This window comes from Oryzias latipes, chromosome 4 (genome assembly GCF_002234675.1).
Source record: "Oryzias latipes chromosome 4, ASM223467v1".
Classification (NCBI taxonomy): Eukaryota; Metazoa; Chordata; class Actinopteri; order Beloniformes; family Adrianichthyidae; genus Oryzias; species Oryzias latipes.
Window position 1 is genome coordinate 29,579,084 of NC_019862.2, and position 13,296 is coordinate 29,592,379.

The 13,296-nt window shown below is 42.0% G+C and overlaps 1 protein-coding gene across 1 annotated transcript; it reads right to left on the reverse strand.

The window, feature by feature from the left end:
• Positions 1-38: 38 nt before the first annotated feature.
• scyl3 (SCY1 like pseudokinase 3) lies at positions 39-10,492 on the reverse strand. Its single transcript, XM_004068418.4, has 13 exons — positions 9,916-10,492; positions 9,142-9,327; positions 8,925-9,038; positions 6,911-6,967; positions 6,736-6,838; positions 6,544-6,655; positions 6,384-6,461; positions 6,167-6,306; positions 5,890-6,080; positions 5,163-5,334; positions 4,623-4,763; positions 3,837-4,549; positions 39-599 (listed from the first exon to the last, which is right to left on the reverse strand). The coding sequence occupies exons 1-13, from the start codon at positions 10,081-10,083 to the stop codon at positions 537-539; spliced, it is 2,238 nt and encodes a 745-aa protein (XP_004068466.1). The 5' UTR covers positions 10,084-10,492; the 3' UTR covers positions 39-536.
• Positions 10,493-13,296: the final 2,804 nt, after the last annotated feature.

Genomic DNA, 13,296 nt, shown 5'->3' on the forward strand with positions numbered 1-13,296 from the left:
TAAAACATTGTGTCGTATTTTAAATGAGACAGCTTTTGTACAATAAAATCTTTATTTAATCAGCAACCGAACCAGCTCAAATAAGTTATGACATTTCTAGTTTACATTCATTCAAAGTGCAAGCCTTCAAGTCGAACTCCACTTTTCCAAAAACAGATCCTGTCAAAAGTTTCCATTGAGCCTAAAAAAAACCAAAGGATTGGAGTTGGCACATTAAGAAAATAAAAAGATCTTCAATCATCGTAAGGTGATAAATGTTGATTGGCAAACATGAAAGATGTCTGTCAAAAGTCTAGCACCATCTGACAAACAGGCGATGCATCGATATCCAAGGAAGGACCCACAATAAATATGATGAGAAACATCTGAACCTATTAGAAAAGAAGCAGCCCCTCCCAGCCATGTAGTTTCTTACTGCATCTTAGTAAAGGAGTGGCTTTCTCCAATTTTCCTGCTCTTTGGGGAAGAACTAGTCCAGACGTGCTGCCTGGACTCGAGTCTTCCAGTGGTGGAGAGTTTGTCCACATGACGTTTCATCACCAGGCATTTTCATCCCCCCAGTTCAAGTCATCTCCGTCTCCCCAGCCATCCGTTTCATTCTGGGAAAAAGAAATAGTCGTGTTTTGAGTTGAGGCACAGAGATCATTTATGCTTTCCATTTGGTTTGTACCTGCAAGAGGAGGAGTGTTTTAAAGGGGCTATACCAGAGCAGGTTTTTAGAGGAATAGTCAGAAATGCATGAACGGATCAAAATGTCACGTTGAGGTTGTTTGTTTTGGTAAAGAGATGTAAGGGTTAATGGCCAACGAAGTGTGCGTTATTACTTTTTAACGCACGCCGTAGAAGCTTGAACCGTCCAACGCTTCCTCGACATGCGTTAAAAAGTAATAATGAACACTTCGAAGGCCATTAACCCGCTTATACCATGGTCACTTACAAAAGCAATACATATTAACCAGTTTTTAGTCCTTAATTCTTGTTTTTTTCCCGATTTGGATCGCTGATGTGGTAACATATAGTCCGCGGCACGCAGCACCACCGCTGCAGTCAAGATTCGGTGCCGATTGTCCCGATAGGTTGAATAAAGCATCAGTTCAGAGAGAAAGTTCACCTCTTGCCACCTGTTTTTGTCCAAATGATGAAGCAAAAGGTTGTTTTAAAGAAGCTGGTGCAGTGATACGAAACATTTAAGCTAGGTGACCGGAACTTCTTTTTTCACCGTGCGGTCATCAGGTTTTAATGCATACCCAACAGCCAATCAGTATCGAGTATTCAACCGGACCATGGTATAAAACATTATAATACACTTAAAAGTCCAAAACAAATATTTTGCATGGTATAGGCTAGGCCTGCACAATATACCGCAAATTTATCGTTATCGCAACATCAAGCTGTGCAATACTCATGGCAGCTTGAAATACTGAACAAATGAAATAAATACCTTAATGCATTTAACCAATCGGAAGGGACCCGTTTACGTTGTTGATCAATCAGATGAGCCCTTTTATGTTTGACGTTTGCCTCCTACGTCGACCAGGGTCATTTGGAGTATAATTTTTAAACTGTTAAACTGAAATTATGTTTTTGGTTGTTTTGCTATTTGTTTATATACCGCAAATTATATTGTTATCGCAATATTAATCACCAATATCGCATATTGCGAGTTTTCCTCATATCGTGCAGCCCTAGTATAGGCCCTTTAACCCTTGTGCTATCTTAGATGACCCCCCCTTCCATTGACGTGTTCTCCTTATCATGACAAAGGTGGATAAAGGTGGAAAGATTTCATGTAATCCATGGACACCAGTGAAGATCACAAATCATTGAAGAAAACGCACAATGTTAAAGTGCTTATGATAGCACAAGGGTTACAGTCCCATTCTGATCATCCTTAGATCTATTTTCAAAGTGTTTTTTTTTATGAAAATCTGTGTCGTTTTCTAGGATGGAGTTTTTGGGAAATTTCCAGGGCGCCGGATTTTAGAATTGGAGGCCAAGTCCAAATTCCTCCACTACTCACTACATAGTGCACTATATAGGGCAGGGGTCGGGAACCTATGGCTCGCGAGCCATATATGGCTCTTTTGATGGTCACATGTGGCTCGCAGACAAATCTTTAATTATACTTTTTTTATCATTAGTCCAGTCCTTCTCGGGCGCGAAAAAAAAAAAAAAAAAAAAAAAAAGAGGCGCGCAATAGTAGCGGTGCTTGGAGAGAAAAATCTGCGCCAGCGCTATCAGTTTACTATTATCTATAATTTCACAGAGTTTGTACCAACTGGAAACCTGTGAATTGCCGTGCCTAAAAGTGCGCGCTCCCGTCTCTGAGAAAGAGCACGCAGATGCGGGGACGGGATGTGTGAGGGAGAAAGCAGAGGGGTGGGGCTGAGGTGTTGTGGGGACAGGCAGCAGGTGAATCGCGCAGGGATTGTAAAAACGTAAAACCCGCTGCCCGTCAGTCACTGCGGCGTGTGAGTGTGTGTTTGACTCCAGGTCTGCATGTGAGCAGTCTTTGTCACATCTACAGAACATTCAGACCTATGATCACGTTTAAAGTCTCAACGCCTGCGTGAAGCAGAAACTCACCACGTATCAACCAGACTAAAGCATCAGCAAAACTACTACGAGAAATACTCATCATTTATTAGCAACAGCATAACGATGTTATTAAAAAGAATCCACAGACTTATTGTACTTTAAAAATGTTGAAATTACATCAAATGCACACATTCATTTGTATATTTAGTTTTAAACATATTGTCGCGGACTGAGTTGGATGGCTGTTGGGCCGCGTTATAAGTTCTGGAGTTCATTGACCGCATCAAGCAGAGATCTGATTGGCTCTCAGTTCTGTCGCTCAGCCTGTTGTTAGGTAGTTTGGACCAATGGGGTTCAGCTATGGGCCGAATAAGGGAAATGGGAGGGCTGGAGCGGGAGCAGGGGAATATAAAGTTGGGAGAAGCGCTCTCTCTCGTCTCGTGTCGACAGGAGAGATTCAGGAGTTGCTGAATTAATTTTACGGCGTTTGTTGTGGTCTACAGTAACCAGAATAAAGAACCTTAAAAGAGGTTAAGTCTCCGTGCCTCAGTGTGGGAAACTCTACATTATTGTATGGCTCTTTCGAAATTACATTTAAAAATATGTGGCGTTTATGGCTCTCTTGGCCAAAAAGGTTCCCGACCCCTGATATAGGGTGTTCGCCATTTTGCACTGCTGTCTGAATTCCAGTTCCAAAATCGAGTGCTCTGGAAATTTCCCAGTAGTCCCTGCGAAAAACCAGTGTGCATCGATGGTCACTAGATTGGTGAATATGGACCACAATGCATTGCATTTGAACTATTTTTTCAAAGAAATGTGTTTTTTAAATAAACCATCAACATTTTCAACTTCAGAACCCAGTGGATTCATAAATAGCCGTAAAACGCTCGCATCAATTCAATTTCAACTTCAAGAAATCGGTGACATCATACTTGCAGTTAAAAAAAAAGTAATTAGCGAGCATGGTGTCTAAAATTGCTTTTAAAATACAGGGACTTAAAAGGTGCTTTTTATTCAGTGCTGTAGTTAGGGAGGAAATTCAGACAGGTGGCGAACATCCTTTATAGTGCACTAAGTACTTAAAGACGCAATGGATGTGCATTGTTTGACAGAATGAGTTTTTGTTATCTTGGAGTTGACACGTACACCAGACTGGTATGTTTAGAGGACGACATGCAAGATTAAACATGCAACAGAGTGAATTGTGACGTATGTTTGGTCAGTTTCTGGTGATGAACACTCAACCATCACCGGGAAACAGATCGTCAAATCAAAAGGACCAAAACATGGAGACTGACCTCGGGGAGGTCAGCTGCTGCAAACTTAGCCGTGAGCATCACAGCACTGATGGATGAATCCACCTGCAGAGGTTTAGCGGGTTCTGCAGGAGGCCCCGGGCCCTTAAGGTTCTCCTCAAACGGCAGTAGAGCTGGAGACGTCAGCTTGATGTCTGGCACCATGTCTGCAAACAAATCCATCTCCGGGTCTTGCTTCACAGTTTTCTTCACCTTGATGGTAAACTCCTCTCCAAGACCCACGCCGCCTTTGATTTTGGTGGCTGCGGGTTTGAACCCTGAGTTCTGTGGTTGTTGACAGTCCTCTTGAGTCCAGGCGTCATCACAGGAGGACGTTCTCCTGCTCTGGGTGGACTGTGCCGAACTAAGCTTGAGAGGTTTGGAGGAGTTCGCTCGGGGTCTTTGGGGCTCCTGCTTTGCAGATCTGCTCTCTCTTGAACCCAGAAACGCATCCGATGAATTCACCGTCCCCCATGGCTGCTCCCCTTTATCTTCGTAAGCGACGACTCTGCTTCCAGAATCAGCCTTTTGGGACGCGTCAATGTGGATCTGGACTGACTGGCCGTCCTTACTTTGACCCTCCTCCTGGTCGCTCCAGTCAGGCCAGTCTTCCACGGAGGGCTGCTGTCTCTCCACCTGCTCTGGCCTGCAGGACAACGACCTAAAGTTCTCGTGATGAAAGCCGTTCAGAGCTAGAGACACGTGTCTGCTGCCGTCTGGAACACAGAACAGGATCGGGTCAAAGCTACGATGCTGCTTCTTCAACGCCGTTCATGCCGCAGGCCTTACCTGGAGGTGGAGCAGTCCCACCCTGCATCTCCAGGTTCCCACCCGAGTCTGAAGCTTCCGACGGCCTCGGGAACAAATGTAATGCTTTGGAGGGCTGCGCCATCTGGGGGTGAGCGTCTCCAACGATGTGAACAGGGGAAGCTACGAGATGAAACAAGGTCATAGTCAGCCAAATTGAGATTACCCAGAATGCTCCTGCAGATTAACGAAGTTATACGACTTTAAATATTAACTGTAGGTTTTTCTGTAAGTTCAGATGCTGAACTAAGACGAGATCTTCCCTCCTCTCTTAAATCATCACTTCATCCATCAATCCAACCTTTAAGCATCATTCCTGTTGGTTCTGCAGCTATTTTAAATTTACATTTCATTTGAACAAACCTGCATTTCATCTACAACATCTTGAAAGTCTTCTGGACCACGTGGACAACAAAAGATCTCAAACGATGAAGGAATGTGTTAAAAAAAAAAGCACCTAAGCAACCGCATTGCCTTTCTAGAGTACGACTGTTTCTCTCCAGCATTTGTGGGCGTTCTTACTTTCAGGGGTGACGTCTGTTGACTTGTTAAATCCGGGCGTGGTGCGTTTGAAGACCTTGGTTCTCTCTCCACCAACAACCACTTGAGCCCCCAGCAAAGGCACCAACACAGCCAGACTCTGCAGCGTCATGGCGACCAGCGAATCGTTGGTGTCCCTCATTCCTAACAGAACCTGCAGCCGCAAAGGAACATGTTAGAGAACCGTACAAAAATGAAAAAAAAAAGTGAGACGCTGTGGCGTCCCAGGTTACTGAAAAGATAAGCATGTAGACCAAAGGTTTTGATTTCTACATTTTAGTGCCTTGTGCAAAAATAAAAAAGCTGTTTTTAGTATATTTCCAAGTTTATATTTAAGGATATTCGTTATTAATATACTTGTATTGACTATTTTAATACTTTATTGTAAATTCCTTGTTTTTAATTGCTAAATGAACTTTTTCATCCTATAAATACATTCAGTTTTTTAAAGACTCATTCTGATGAAAATGTTTTTAAATGTTCTCGTAGCATCTTTCTGATAAAGGAGGTCACAGATAGTGAAAATTAAGCTTAAAATTACATTTGAGTATTTCTTTATTGTTGTAAATCCGCATCAGATGAAAAAATGCTGTAGGAAAAAGATTGTTTTTAGAAAATACGCCGTGCGTCTTTTATTGCCGTATTTAAAAATCGGCCGAACGGAGAATCCAGATTCTTATTTCCTCACAGCTGGACACTGAAACTTCACCTGAGGTAAGATCTGGTTTCTGAGCTCGTCCTGGGAGAAGAACTCGGCGTAGATGTGGATGTGGGCCAGCAGCACAAAGCGGACGTGCTCCTCTTTGACTTTGTAGAGTTTGAGGAGCTGAGGAAGAACGTGTTTCCGGTAGAGAGACGCAGACAGCAAGCAGTCTTCATGGCTGCCTCCTCTGGAGGGATCTGCCCTCAGAAAGAAATCAAAAGTTCGGCTTTCTTTCTTCCTTCCGCTGAGAGATGAGAAGCTTTATGAGAAAACACCGCCTCACCCATCTTCGGCCTGAGCAAATGAGGCAGGAAGCTCTTGACAGCCATGGGTTCTGCAAACACCAGGGAGTTGAGGAGTTTGGGAGCAAGGCGTGTGGCTATGAGTTCTTCAGGAAGACTCTGGACCCGGTCCAGGAGAAACCTGGACACAACAGACAGTGTTGGAGTCGACGATGCATAAATGCAGTAAACAACAACGCAACCAAGCAAGTCGTTTACTTGAAGAACTCATTTTTCTCCTCTTCTGTCTTTACGGTCAGACTTTTTAGGAAGTTCATCACTTCCAGAAAGTCATTCCTGTTCAGAAGAAAAGAAGTCATTTAGGAGAACGGGGTTGGTATATAAAAAAGGATTTAAGGAAAAACCACAATCTGCTGACCGGAAAAAGTCATGAGTCAGCAAGGAGCTGAGAGGCGGTCGAGCCACGGGGTCAGAGTTTAGTGGACCTGCCTGCAGAGTTCTGGTTAGGCCCTCAGAGAGCTCCTGGGAAACTAAAATACAATCCAAGTGAAGGATTAAACAGCCTCAAATGTGGGTCACAACACTGAGGAAATGGAACGGCGGAAGATACCGTAACCGTTCAGGAGAGGAACGAGGGCCTCCATCATCACTCCAAAGGAGTAGCAGTCCCGAGCGTGGCCGTGTTTGTCCGGGAGCGTTTTAAAGCCCTCTGCCTGTGGGAGACGTTGGGTCAAAAAGGTGAAATGAAGGTTTCTCCGTCTGTTCTTGGTGACGAACTCACTGACCTGCTCTTCTGGGGGAATGCAGCTGGCTTCCCGTGCTTTTTGGAAGCTCTGGAGGAACTGGGAAGATGAAGGAAAGGAAGTCATGTCAGATCATTTCAGGTACCGTGTTTTAAAAAACCAAGGACAAATAGACTGAGACGCCGCAGCATCTTCTTCCCCAGAGCTGTAGTCTCCGTGACCCCCCTGCTTTCTACCTCCCACTGACTTAAATCTTATTCATCTCAGACATCCCTCAGTACATAACACCACTGAATGTGCAATAAAGCTGTTATTTATCATGACATTTTAAACTTCTTAACGTATTTTCTGTTTTTTTTTTAATTCTTATATTGTTTTTTATTCTTTGACGTTTACTTCTTTTTGAGTGAGTGCCAACAGAGTTTGGATGTAGAAACACAATAACAATAAAAATCTTTGAATCTTTCAATCATTTCAGTGTTTTGAAAGATTCATGGCTGCCTCTAAACCTCAGTTTTTTTCCCAGCGTGGGAGTTTTTAAGGCACTCATTGCTGCAGAAAGGTTTCCGCCATATTGGAGGGTTTTGGAGTTTTTAAAGATCTTCTCAACCGAGTTAAGGTCGGGAGTTTTATGAGGCCACTGGAAAGTCCATTCACTTTCTGGCATTGAACATCATCATTGTACTGCATTTTCAAGAGCCTTAAAACAGCGGACCCCGAGCCGCGGACCAGTGCCGGTTGGTGGGACAGTTCGTACCGGGCCGCAGAGACTTGGGTCACGTGTCAAAAATCCATCTGCCGCTTTCTTAAAGCGGCTGCTACGGCCGCTAAATTGAAACCCCCAAAAACAAACATATTTAGAAAGTTTCATTTGGCAGAAAAGAGCCGGAGAGGAAACGAAAGAAGAGCCTTCGACTTCAAAGTAAAAGACAGCAGCAGCTAACAGTCAAAAACCTGGATTTTTAACTCCAAATATGGATTCATTGCGACAGTTGTTACCACAGACCATAACTTTCCTTTTTTTCCCCTGTGCGCCTTAAAAGTCAGACGAGGCTGAAGTTGGCGTCTGATTTATTTTTTTAAGCCTCCACTCAACAGTTATGGATCATAGGAAATCTGTCATATTTTAATGGTTCCTACAGAAAATGTAGGATGAAGATACACTTTACCCTCAAAAGTTTAGACAAATTGGAACCTGGAAAAAGAATAAATAAATAATTAACCGTCCACTTCAGCCAGATGCAGGCCAGTCCGAGAAAAAAATGCCAAACATTATAGCAGTAAATGGCCTAAAAGGGTTGCGGACCACTGCCTTCAAGTTTGAAGTCAACAAGATGGAGAACTTTCTCCTTTAGGCATTTCAGGCAGACGGCAGAGTTCATGATTCTGGATAACAAAGCAAATTTTCCAGAACAGAAAACAGACTCAACCACTATATTTTTGACTGTTGGTGTGGTTATCTTATTTTGAAAAGCTGTGCTACTTTGGCGTCTGACGTAATGAGACCTTTTTTCTCCAGAGGACTGGGGAACATGCAGATGCTTTCAGGCCTTTTGCCTTGCAGGACACGTGAACCCGGCTTCTGTGTTTCTAGAGAACTGTGGAACATCCACTGAGGCCTGCAGCTCCGTGGATGTAGCCACGACTCCCTCTGTGACCTTGGAAACGAAGCGTCACAGGGCTTTGGGGTGTTTCTTAGTCAGCTGGTCTGGTGAGGTTTAAAGCTGCTCTCTATTTTGTGAATTATGGACATCCCTGCCTGCTGGTATCTGAAGCTTTAGATCTAATTTGTTTGTCCTTTGTCCCCGTTTTTTTTTTTTTTTTTAATAACAGCATGTCTAGCTTTGAAGGATCTTTATCAATTCTTTCAACCTAAGATTAAACACCTTAATATAAAAAAACAGCATTTTGTGTTTGTTTATCTTGCGATTGTCTAATTTTTTTTACATTTGTTTGATGACAAGCATGGAAATAAAGAAGCTAACGAAGGGCTCAAACTCCTTTTCCCGCCGCTGCACATTTACAGACTCGTTTATGTTCGTTTTCTTGCGTTCACCTCTGGGGTTGCTTCAGAGAATTTACACACGGCCTCCATTCCGCCTAGTTTCCAGTGGCCATCCTCGTTGACGAACACGGATGAAATGCAGACGTTGTTGTGGCTGGACTTCCCCTGATTTGTTTTTTAGGACAGAGACACCCAAAAATGTCAGTGATGAAAGTAAACCATAAAAAAACAAGGTTCTTCATGCATTTCAGCACAGCTCCCTGCTCACCCTCTCATGCAGAAAGACCAGCGCCTGCAGGAGGTCAAAGATGCCTGCACAGATTTCCTCTGGAGAGAGGCTGTCGAGCAGCAGCTGCAGCGGCTGCACGCGCTCCGTTACCAGGTGAATGGCGCCGGCCTGCACGGAGCAGGACAGGAAGCGCAGCAGACACGGATGCCTCAGCGTCTTCAGATGCTGCAGGAAATTAAAACAGAGCATGGACTTGAATGAACTGCTGGTAAAAGCCAACGAAAACACTGAAGCTGATGACATTTGGATTTACAAACTTACAATTTCCTATTAGATTTATTAGTTAGATTTTCATTGAGGGGAAAAAAAGCTAAAATAAATTAAAGTTTCATTATTAAATCAATAAGTTCAGAAATTAAAAATAAAATCATCTGTTTATTTCATAAAAAAAAGGACTGATTATCATTTATCAAAATAGACAGTGCATTTCAGCCTTTATTTCCACATGATGGGAACATGATTAGACAGAATTTTCAAGGTTCCCAGCAGGGATTTGAACCCATAACCCCATTAGTGCAACATCCCACATTATAGGACTCTTTCCAATTATGCATTAGAACCATCAATCCCGCTATTTCATGGTGCATTTGGTGGTTCCTTCTATTATTTTGTACTAAAATAGGTCACTTAATTTGAATTGTGGTGCGTTCACGGCCCTTAAAGAACATAAAAAGTTCAAATTTCCGCTTTACTGCTAATTTATAACCATAAAAAACGCTTCAAAGCATAACGGTGCTTTCAGAGAGGCCTGACCTTCGCTGCTTTCTTGACTTTGTCTTCGTTGCCCGCTCGGTGGACGAAGACGGTCGCGGGCTTCCCGTCCTGGAGGACCGCGGAGTAGGTGGTGAGTCCCGACGGCAGCGTGAGGAGCGGCTCCCCCATCAGAGAGCAGCCCCGCGCCGCGCTGTTCTCCGCGCCCATGGCGGCGGCGGCGGCGCTCCTTGACAGGCTGGTAGGGGGACGTGCGTAAATCACAGTGTGTCCCCGCACATGTAAACATCCACACCTGTTACTGGGGAGTGGAAACACCTGAGACCCCCACCACCACCTCTAAATGTCACAGCAGTGTTTCTGAAATTAGCTGCCGCCGCTCTGGCTAACTTTGACTTAGCGACGATGTGAGCCAGCTCGTCATCGCTACACTTGTCCGCGGCTTTCCCGCCTGCAGAGCCGCATGCTAAAAGTGGAACAGCGATCTTATTTATATCAGTCTTTGACAAGTATTTTTCAAAACTACAGAAATGTATTTTACTGCTTTCTAGAGCAGTGACGCTAAGTTGGAGCGAAAGCTGAGCTGGTGTAAACAGTCAGAAAACCTCTTCCGGTATGGGGCGATACCATGTGGAAGGGGGGAGCGTTTATTTTTAAAGTCACTTTGATGTTTGATATCGACACTTTATTGGATTCAGATCATCTAAGTTATTTAATGATACAATAAAATACAAATTAAATTAAAAGTGTTTAATTTGTTGGTTTAAATGTATACAAGAATTAAAGACAGAAGTTCAACTTCCCCTAGTTTGAGAGGCAGATGGTTGCAACTGAAGTGGCGTGAGGTAACGCAGATGGCTGCCACATGGTGATGGGAAAGAAAACAGAAACTGACGGTTTACGGTCAAGTGAGTCTGAAGCTATTGAAGTACCAAAATAATTATTTAAAATGGGGGAAAAATTCACATTTTTAAGTAAAAAAAAGTCATTAATGATTAATTAATCTGACAAAATCCACCAGCAAACCTCAGTCCTGACTTTTTTAACCTAATACTAAAAACATTGTAAATTTAAATTCAAATGAATTTTATTTATGTAGCACCTTTCATGTACAAAACAGCTCAAGGTGCTGTACATAACAAACAAAACAAGAATACAGAAAACTCCAATCCCTATTCATGCAATAAAATAATAAAATAAGCCACTCACAATAAAATACACAAAAACAAACATAAGTAAAAGAGAAAAGACTTTAAAAAATCAAAGCTAAAGAAGAGAGAACTCAGAGGGTGCTGTCTGTCATGTCCTCCTATTCGTCGGGGTGTCAGCTAGGGGTGTAAGAAAAAATCGAGACAGCAAAAAATCGCGATAGTTCATTTGGCGATATTTGTATTGATTCAAAAAGCTGCCAATACGATATTTCTTTAATTATTTCTGAGCGTCCTTCACTTCAGTGTCTGACCGCTAGTTGGCAGCAGAGCACACGGAGCCTCTTTGAGCAGCTCCACCAATGAGTTATATCGATATTACTCATTGAGCTCCACACCACACAAGACAACAGGAAGACTGCAGCCAGAGGCAGCTTGTTTCGTTGTTATGAGATATGAACTACTTCGTTTTTACTTGGGATGGATACCAAACAGAAACTTTGTGCCTTGTTGCTGCCAGTAACATATAAAAACGAGGATTGTGGTGCTTTTTAGCGGCTCAGATAATGCCCTTACCATCGGCTAAAATGCCATCTGCAAAGCGGGACAAAGTTCTGCAGAACCTCCCAGCAATAGATTCTAGTTTAGCGACCTGATGGATCAGAGGTATGTGTACAACGCTCTGAAAAAAAGGCCGACATTGTTGTGATCAGCTTTACCATTTCACTTCCACGTGTGAGAAGAAGTGTGGCTGCAAAGCTGCAGCAGAGCAGACTGTGATGTCAGTTAGTCATTTTAGTAGTAGATTAAAAACTGAATTATAGCATGAATGAAAGAATATACAATATAGTCTAAAATGTGTGAATCAGGTAAAGCTTGCTTCCAGATACAAAAAACATAAATGACAAAATAAAAATCAGACAATTAAGTTCAACAAGACTGTTTCCTGAAGCTAAAAATAAAATTAAGGAAGAGTTCTATTATATGCACATTTTGCAATAACGTATGTAAATCTAACCTGATAAATTATGTAATTTTGTTACATTAGAGACAGGCTCCTGTAGCGGCCTTTCAATGACTGCACCAATAAAACAAAGCTGCAACAAAGCTTAGATTTTTCAAGGAATTGTCATCATATGTGCAAACCTAACATTAACAACACAACTGAAACATTGCACGAATAAAATAAAAAAAAGAAAATGTTTTATTCTCAGGTTGCAAACCTTTTTTTAAATTCTTCTTTTAATCTCCTGTGGGTCAAACATGTAAACCAGATAGGAGTGAAAACTCACTTGGATCGTGATTTTATAAGGAATACACAAGGTTTTAATGCTTACTACATGCTTCAACATGTTATACGTTAATTTGTTCATACCAATCTGTAATCATACTTTATTAATCTAGTGTGATGCACAAGCCTTCATGAGCAGAAGTGACCTTTGAGGGCCCTCTTTTAAATACTATTATTGCACAACACAAACCAATAATTGGACATTGATGAAGCAAAAACAAATCTTTTAATCTCCTTTTTCTTCTGTAACTCTTATCTCAGTAGGTGGTTCCCTGTCAAATCTCATCGGGTCACGGAATTTCCGATGTTCTTCCAGGAACTTATTGGAAGACTCCTAAACTTTTATCTTGATCTCATGACTTTTCAGATTTGTCTCTGGACTGGAAGAGATGCTGAAGCACAAAGACAAAACTTCTGCCTGCAGCAGGAACATGCAAACAGCAGATATACAAAGTCATGCGATAATGCTGACCCTCCTCACCACAGCACATTCAAACATTTAGGGCACAGCAGTTTCAACATAAACCACAAATGTCGACTAGAATGTTTTCAATCTTCCTGTTGGACAAAGTCATTCACCATCACTGTCTGGAGCTTTTAGAAGTAGATTTAAGGGGTTTACGTCTTCTTGTATAAAATAAAGTCATGTCGTGAAATATTAATGTTTTAGGAGATGATTGCAACTAATATATTGGTCCAATGTAATCTAGATGGTGGCTGTGACAAAACTTTTCTTTTTTTATTAATAAATAAAAGAAGTTAAGCATCTCCCTGCTCCTTTTCAAACATTATGATCTATAGGTCTGTATCATATTGATTGTATTCTAATTATTAACATGTTTGAAACAAATTGAATAAAAAATAAAATGGTGCTGTATGATAATTGTGAACATTTATTCTTAGTTTTTGTAATTTTGAAGTCAGAATTTTGGTGTAAAAGTTTAGTGAAATTACTGTAGGATTCAGTGGTTTGGTTTTCTTTGT

Coding starts and splice junctions, on each gene's coding strand:
- scyl3 (XM_004068418.4), bottom strand. CDS start 10,083: ATGGGCGCGGAGAACAGCGCGGCGCGGGGCTGCTCTCTGATGGGGGAG. Junction 9,328..9,915: donor AAGTCAAGAAAGCAGCGAAG/GTCAGGCCTCTC, acceptor AATTTCCTGCAG/CATCTGAAGACGCTGAGGCA. Junction 600..3,836: donor CAGCAGCTGACCTCCCCGAG/GTCAGTCTCCAT, acceptor TCTTTTTCCCAG/AATGAAACGGATGGCTGGGG.